Source organism: Hippopotamus amphibius, chromosome 9, assembly GCF_030028045.1.
Source record: "Hippopotamus amphibius kiboko isolate mHipAmp2 chromosome 9, mHipAmp2.hap2, whole genome shotgun sequence".
NCBI lineage: Eukaryota > Metazoa > Chordata > Mammalia > Artiodactyla > Hippopotamidae > Hippopotamus > Hippopotamus amphibius.
The window spans coordinates 84,141,007-84,150,107 of record NC_080194.1 but is presented as its reverse complement, the minus strand read 5'-3'; the positions used below and the strand labels follow the sequence as shown (position 1 = coordinate 84,150,107).

General features: G+C 36.8%; 1 protein-coding gene across 1 annotated transcript; it reads left to right on the top strand.

The window, feature by feature from the left end:
• Positions 1 to 7,281: 7,281 nt before the first annotated feature.
• LOC130861664 (olfactory receptor 8A1-like) lies at positions 7,282 to 8,235 on the top strand. The gene has a single exon (XM_057750727.1). The coding sequence runs from the start codon at positions 7,306 to 7,308 to the stop codon at positions 8,233 to 8,235; it is 930 nt and encodes a 309-aa protein (XP_057606710.1). The 5' UTR covers positions 7,282 to 7,305.
• The last annotated feature ends 866 nt before the right edge of the window (positions 8,236 to 9,101 follow it).

Below are 9,101 nucleotides of genomic sequence, written 5' to 3'. Positions count from 1 at the left end.
CACAGTCCTGTGTAGCTCTGATAATCAATTATTTAGCTTAAAATTTCCAGGTATTTATTATTTGCTCTGCTTCATGGAGTTTTATATTAGAAATGCATAACCTAGACAAAGCTCAGACAAAGACACAAGGAGACATATGTGGAGATTTCTAGACTTCTTTGTCTGTGGCCTCATATGCTTCACTGCCCATTCTAGCTACTTCAGCCTCCCAACATTCTGGTCTGCTCTTCTCAACTCACCAAGATGGCTGTACTTTGTTTCTATACATCTTCTTTGGGCCATGATCTAGAAAGTGTCCCCAGACACAGAGTCAGGGTGAATACAAAGCTCTCCTCATTTGTTCCTTTTCTGTCTTAGGTCATAATTCAGCACCACCCTGTGTCCAGTGTCTAAAAACGATTGTATTTTTTTTCCAGTTTGTAATAGTATATGGTGGATGGCTTATGGAGAGAAAACAATTCAGTCCATACCACATGCCCACAAGTGAATGAATACTATTACATTCTATCAAAATGAGCTGACACATTTTTGAAATGATATAAGTTATGAAAGAACAACAAAATTCAGAATTTGAAAAACAATAATTACATAATAACTCAGGATATTACTAGAAATAAAAGAAAAAATAATTTAGGAAATTAAACTGAATTAGAAGTAGTAGAAGAGCCCAGAAACACAACATATAATTCTTTAGGAGAAACAGAAGGTGAAAAAAAGGGGGTGAAAAGAAATAGAAAAAAGAAATGAAGAAATTTATATGAAGTAACAAATGTAGATACAAAGCAAAGAAGATCTAATCTATGGTGAGCAGGAGCCACAAAGAGAGAACCAAAGCACAGGACAGAACAAACAATAAAGATTATAATTCAAGGAACTTTTCCCAGTGGTACATAGAGATAACAAAGATAGAAATAGACAGAGATAGATAGAGATAGAGATAGAGATAGAGATAGAGATATTTGAAGTAACATATTGAAAAGAATCATCACACCTAAGAAAAGTGCTGAAGAATGAATATCAAAACATGTCCTCATAAAATTTTAGAGAACCATGTAGTACAAAGTTCTGAATCCATTTTGAAATAATTAACTAACTCTGAAGCAATGAGTCCTTTAGTACCTAATTTTTGGCCTTGAAACCCCATTTCACCACTAAAAGAAAACAAGTTTCTTGAAGAAACAGTTGATTCCTGGTCTGAAAAATGGAACATATGAGAGGAGCTCAGAATATCATTTCATTTCAGATAGCAATTAATATTAGAGATTAATAGCACTGTCCAAAATACTCAAGAGACAAACTGAAGAGGATACCACAGGCCAAAGACAGAAAATTTTGAGCAACATAAGGACAATAATTGCAATGGACTGAAACACTTAAAATATGAATAAATTAGTGAGAGTATAAAGATACTTAAGAAAAATAACTATCTTTGGTAGATACTAAGAAACCAAATTATTATTTTGAAAATTAGAAAATGAAGGAAATGTGTTTTTATATGAACTGTGGTGGTGGATACACAATCTGTGCATGTGATAAAATTGCTTTGAAGTAAAAGTATACACACACAAATGAGTATAAACAAAACTGAGAAAATATGAATAAGATTGGTGGATTGTCTATGACAACATGCAATATCTTACATGTGATATTGCAGTATAATTTTGTAAAATGTTACCATTGAGGGAAACTGCATAAAGTGTACACAGCATCTCTCTGTATTATTTCTTGTACCTCCATGTGAATCTACAATAACTCAAAAGAAAAAGTTTAATTTAAAATCTGCATTAGCAACATTTTCATAAATGATACATTGGATTGGCCAAAAAGTTCGTTCAGGTTTTTCCATAATATCTTACAGCAAAACCTGAAGGAACTTTTTGGCCAACCCAGTATTCCTGACTGTAGTCTTAAAAAGTACACATTATTTTTTAATCAATTTTTATTGGAGTATAGTTGCTTTACACTGTGTTAGTTTCTACTGTGCAGCAAAGAGAATCAGCTATACGTATACATATATACCCTCTTTTTTAGATTTCCTTCCCATTTAGGTCACCACAGAGCATGGAGTAGAATTCCCTGTGCTATACAGTTGGTTCTCCTTAGTTATCTATTTTATACATAGTATCAATCCCAATCTCCCAATTCCTCCCAATCCTCTTTTCCATCTTAATATCCATACATTTGTTCTCTACATCTGTGTCTCTATTTCTTCCTTGCAAATAAGATCGTCTATACCATTTTTCTAGACTCCACATATATGCCTTAATATACAATATTTATCTCTTTCTGACTTATTTCACTCTGTATGACAGTCTCTAGGTCTATCCACATCTCTACAAATGGCCCAATTGTCTTCTGTTTGGGCTAATATTCCATTGTATATATGTACCACATCTTCTTTCCTCTGTTGATGGACATTTAGGTTGCTTCCAGGTCCTGGCTATTGTAAATAGTGCTGTAATGAACATTAAGGTGCATGCATCTTTTTGAATTATGGTTTTCTCTGGGTATATGCCCAGTAATTGGATTGCTGGGTCATATGGTGATTCTATTTTTAGTTTTCTAATTAACCTCCATACTGTTCTCCAGAGTGGCTGTATCTATTTACTTTCCCACAAACACTGCAAGAGTGTTCCCTTTTCTCCACACCGTTTCCAGCATTTATTGTTTGTAGATTTTTTGATGATGGCATTCTGACCTATATGAGGTAATACCTCATTGTAGCTTTGATCTGCATTTTTCTAATAATTAGTGATGTTGAGTGTCTTTTCACGTGCCTCTTGGCCATCTTTATGTTTTCTTTGGAGAAATGTCTATTTAGATCTTCTGCCCATTTTTTGATTGGGTTGTTTGTTTTTGTTTTTATATTAAGCTGCATGAGCTGTTTGTATATTTTGGAGATTAATCCTTTATCAGTTGCTATGTTTGCAAATATTTTCTGCCATTCTGAGGGTTGTCTTTTAGCCTTGTTTATGGTTTCCTTTGCTGTGCAAAAGCTTTTAAGTTTAATTAGGTCCTATTTGTTTATTTTTGTTTTTATTCTCATTACTCTAGGAGGTGGGTCAAAAAAGATCCAAAAGAGAAATAAAGGAAACAATCCCATTTATCATTGCAACAAAAAAAGAATAAAATACCTAGTAATAAACCTACCTACAAAGGCAAAATACCTGTATGCAGAAAACTATAAGATACTGATGAAAGAAATCAAAGATGACACAAACAGAAGGAGAGATATACCATGTTCTTGGATTGAAAAAATCAATATTATGAAAATGACTATACTACCCAAAGCAAGCTACAGATTTGATGCAATCCCTACCAAATCACCAATGGCATTTTTCACAGAACTAGAACAAAAAATTTACAATTTGTATGTAAACACAAAAGACCCCAAATAGCCAAAGCAATCTTGAGAAAGAAAAACAGAGCTGGAGGAATCAGGTTCCCTGACTTCAGTCTATACTACAAGGCTACAGTGATCAAGACAGTATGGTACTGGCACAAAAATAGAAAGGAAGATCAGTGGAACAGGATAGAAAGCCCAGAGAAAAACCCACGCACCTATGGACACCTAATGTATTACAAAGGTGGCAAGAATATACAGTGGAGAAAAGGCAGCTTCTTCAGTAAGTGGTGCTGGGAAAACTGGACAGCTGCATGTAAAAGAATGAAATTAGAACACTTCCTAACACCATACACAAAAATAAACTCAAAATGGATTAAAGACCTAGAGGTAATGCCAGACACTATAAAACTCTTAGAGGAAAACATAGGCAGAACACTCTTTAACCCACCTCCTAGATTAATGAGAACAGTACATATTCTTTTAAACATATTTCCCTTCGGAATGAGGATATATGAGTGAAGAGATTTTAAGTCTGCCTTCTTATGCTCCTCAACCTCCTGTCATTCTAACACTGTTGGTCTACAGGTACAGCAGCGGGTGACAAATTTAGCATTCCTTACAAATTAACCTTCCTTTACTGAAATTATACAGTTTGTTTTAATAAAATATTCCAATCTGTTCTTAAAACCTTTTAAAATAAACATTTTAAGCCTAGTTGATTATGCCTAATGGTGAATGACTAATGATGAGTAACAACAATAATGAAAGTGACTGATGATGATGTTGATGGTAATAACTGAGTTGGTTGTGGGAGTGGTGCTAATGAGAAGGAGGAGGAGGATGGACTTATTGGTGGTAAATTATTTGAATGGAGGCATTAGACTCTAAGTTTCCCAAGCTGCAGCATTGACTGTCCCAATAAAGGGAAAATTAACACACCTGGGAGACAAAACATGACTCCCAGGACAGGTGTAAACCAAGATGTTAATTGGTCCTTTACTGAGGACTCTAGTCTCTGAAGTGACAGCATCCCAGGAGAAGTTCTGCCCATATATATATATACATAAACAGACCCCCAAGTCTCCCAATCTCTGGGACCTATTTTTCATGACCGTGCTGGCTCCTTTGAGTAAAAATTTAAATAGATGTTAATCTATATGGTCCTCTCACTTCATGATATTTATTTCCTGACTGTTGAAACAGAGGCCTCTCCTAAAATTTCCAGGAGACTGTGTTCCACTTTTCCTCACCACAGGTATTTAATTACAAATTTAAAGCAATTATACGAGAAAAATATTTCTTCCATGAACTTCTGTTTCTAATGCAGGCTATTTTCAACCATATGTTTACCTTCATCTCTAAGGGTTTTTCTTTGTATGCCAATCAGAAGTCATTGGCAGCAATCCTGAGCCTCTGATGGTCTGGTAGAACCAGAGGTAATAATTGTAGTGACTGATATCAAATATGGGGTCATGCTTTCCTATTTTATATTATTAGATGATTATGGGAGTCAATCATTAAGTCAGTGCTGCCTAGGATTTTCCCATGCGCATGCACTAAGTAAATGGTGTTCACTGTGTACTGTTCTGTGAAGCACTTTGATTTCTGGTAATGGTATACTCCAGGTGGATTTTCTATGTTTCTTATTGATTTGAGGTGGAAATTGAGTAGAAGGGGATATGTAAGATATTTTTAAGCTATTGTTGCTACCTAGATGAACTTTTTTTCCTTTGAAATAAATGAAAATAATATACAAAAAATCCTAGCTACCTCTGATAGTAGTTATTATAAAGTTAACAATTTAACCACCAATAATTTAACATGTAAAGTTTACAATGCAATGCAGGTTTTCTCATCTTCACACCATATCCTACGGATTTAAAAACTCTTACACCTAGAAAAACATATATAGCTAGTGCTAGGGTTATTACTATTTTAGGAATCAAATAAGACAATGTATTTTAAAGTGCTTACATTAAAAGCAGGTTACAAAATGTTTTTTTTAAAAAATACGTATATGCTTATAGACGTGTAAATACATGTATGCATTGAAAAAATCTAAAATGATAGCCATGACTGCTCTTAGTCTCCAAGGAACAAGAAATGATATTTTATTTTTGCTTATTTGTATTTCTGATTTTCTAAAATGCATATATTTATACTTCCTTGGTAACTTTTTTGAAGGCATCTGAAATTGGCAATAAAATCTATCCTCTATGTCCAAGAAGTCAATAAATTAAGTTTACTAAATAATAATAAAGTGCTGCACACACAAGGTAACCTACAGCAAAGCAACATAGTTGACTGAAAACAAAATAGACTGTTGGTCAGAAGTCCTAGGTTTTAGACCCAGTTCTATGTCTTGCTAATTTTATTACTTTGGGTAATTTAATTTTTACAGCTTCAGTTTCCTAGAGAAGTGAAAATAATACAGCATTCCTCATTTTTATATGCTATTCACAAGCTAACACATGATGTATAAAGCACGTTCAACCACAACATTGCTTAGAGCTGTAGGTGTGCAGATTTATAAGCACTTAGGCCTTGGGAAGAACCTCATGATCAGAAGACAGCAGTTTCAGTTCCAAGTCCTAGACAATTAGGAAGCCTCAGGGAGTCATTTAGTGTCTGGCACTTCAGTTTTCTCAGTATGAACATGGGAATAAAAATTCTACTCAGACACTTGTCTCCACATAACAAATCTTGTGGGAGGAGTTAATGAGATTGACCTTTGAAGATCATTATACAAAAGTTAGCAAGTATATGAGTGAGTAATTAACATAGTACAAATTTAGGATTTTAGCTTAAGAAATACATGTCAAAGAAGGGATATCTATAGATATCATATCCAGCAATGATGATCCATGCTTCTTAGGACATGTCTGTAATTTGAGTACTTTGTCATAAGGAGATAAGGGGCCAGGGTTTGACATTATAATCTGAAAATAAAACTAAGAATAATAATAGTAAAAGTAGATATTGAGCCCTTTCTCTGGACTATACAAGGTACCAGGGCCCAGGCTTCAAGACAGATGATATAATCAGGACCTCCTTGGGTAGAATGCAGCCATCAATGCCTTTAAATGATTCTGGGTGATTATAATATACAAGTCATGTTGACAACCACTGCCTTAGGGCCTGAAGTCCAGTAAAAAAAAAAAAAAAAACTAAGAACACCTAATGACAACTCACATTTTTATGGAAAAAGATTTCTTGAAAAATTCTCAATGTGCATTATCCCATATTATTTTTACAACTACCTTTGGAATTGGTATTACTATTTTCTTCATCTTTAAGAGAAGAAAAACAGAAATTGACTTGTAACTCAATGATACTGTTCTAATGACCATATAACAGTGACGGTGCATCAATTTGAGATAAGTATTCAAATGTTCACATTCAGTGAATATTTAGGACTTACATAAATAACAGGGGAATTTCATTTCTGAAGCAAAATATACCACAAACTACAAGATATGAAATATAATGCTTATCACCTATAGGGTTGAGGTTCTCAAATGTGAGCATGCATCAGCATCACCTGGAGACAGGAAGAAACGCAGGTTGCTGGGCCCCATCCCCACAGTTTCTGAGCTGCTGGGTCTGGGGTAAAGCCTGAGAATTTGCATCTCTAACGACTTCAAGTGATGCCAGTGGTGCTGGTGCTGATGCAGGGACTGCACCTAAGAACCACTGCTCTAGGCTGTGTGAGAAACCTGAAAGTGATAAAAGTTCCAGATTTTGCCCCCTTTTTCCTCTCCTCTCCATGACCTTTGAAATACCCAGGGTCTGGTCTTCCTCCCAAAACAAATAGCAGGATGAGGGATAATGCAACACGAGGATACCAGTATTGCTCAGCTGACCCCATATGCTTAAAACTAGCTTCACCCAGCAGTGCAAATGTGGCCTTTCATGGAGTTCTTCTCTCCCATCCACACAGGGACCCCAACCAGAGGAGAATGGTTGGAGAAAATCACTCTACAGTGACAGAGTTCATTCTTGGAGGTTTAACAAATCGGCCAGAGCTCCAGCTCCCTCTCTTCCTCCTCTTCCTTGGGATCTACTCGGTCACCGTGATAGGGAACCTGAGCATGATAACACTGATTTGTCTGAACACTCAGCTTCACACCCCCATGTACTACTTCCTCGGCAACCTGTCTCTTGTGGATCTCTGCTACTCCTCTGTCATTACCCCTAAGATGCTGGTGAACTTTGTGACAGAGAAGAACATCATCTCCTATGCAGGGTGCACGTCCCAGCTCTACTTCTTCCTTGTGTTTGTCGTTGCTGAGAGTTACACACTGACAGTGATGGCCTATGACCGCTACGTTGCCATCTGTAGACCTTTGCTTTACATCATCATCATGACTCATCGAGTCTGCTCCCTGCTGGTGGCTGGGGTCTATGCCGTGGCACTCATTGGCTCAACCATAGAGACCGGCCTCATGTTGAAACTGTCCTATTGTGAGCTCCTCATCAGTCATTACTTCTGTGACATCCTCCCCCTCATGAAGCTCTCTTGCTCTAGCACCTATCATATTGAGATGACAGTCTTCTTTTTGGCTGGATTCGACATCATAGTCTCCAGTTTAACAATCCTTGTTTCCTATGCCTTCATCCTGTCCAGCATCCTCCACATCAGTACCACAGAGGGAAGGTCCAAAGCCTTCAGCACCTGCAGCTCCCACCTTGCCGCTGTGGGGATGTTCTATGGGACAACCGCGTTCATGTACTTGAAACCCTCCACAGCCAATTCCCTGGCCCAGGAGAACGTGGCCTCCGTGGTCTACACCACAGTGATCCCCATGCTGAACCCCCTCATCTACAGCTTGAGGAATAAGGAGGTAAAGGCTGCCATGCAGAAAACTCTCAAGGGAAAATTGTTTTGAGGCAAATGTTATTCATCTTTCTCAAGTTTAAAAATGAGTTGTTATGAATACCAGAAGGAAGCCCTCTGAATGCTCACCTACCTGTGATGGGAAACGATCCCATCTCTGGAAATCTGGGTGACCACCTCCTTCCCTCTTCCTTCCTGCCCTCTCTCTCCTCTCATTTCTGTTTGAAACCAGCTGATTTTAAGTTCACATTTTCTCTCATTTGAGAAGCATTTTCTCTATCCTGAGCCCTTAGGTAAACTCTACCATCTTAATTAGAATTTAACAGAAACTTTCACAGTCTCACACATAGCAAAAACAAACTAGTGTTTACCAGTGAAGAGAGGGAAGGAGGGAAGGCAAGATAAGGGTAGGGATCAAGAGACAAACTACTATGTATAAAATGAATAGGCAAGAGGATGTATTGTACAGTACAGGGAAATATAGCTATTATTGTATAGTAACTTTAAAAGGGGTAAATTATAAAGTATTGAATAAGTATGTTGTATACCTGAAACTAATATAATACTGTATATCAACTACACTTCCATAAAAAATTAAACTTTCAGCAGTGAATCTGAAAGTCATTCACTTTTTTATTTCCTTCTATGTAGAAAATATTACTCAACTTAGTTCCTACTTTTTGCACTTGGGAAGACACAAGGCAGAGGGGGTGGATTGAAAGTCACCAAGAACTGATGCTCACAGCCTTTCTCATCTAGAATTCTTCCTATTCTTTCCTTCACTCTTCTCTACTGATCCCTACCTAAGAACTTCTACTTGATCCCTTTATGTGACCACCTTAGTAACATAATAATAATGCCAGCCACTAACATGTTTGGAGATGCTTACTCTGAGCCACACAACTCTTCTAAATGTTT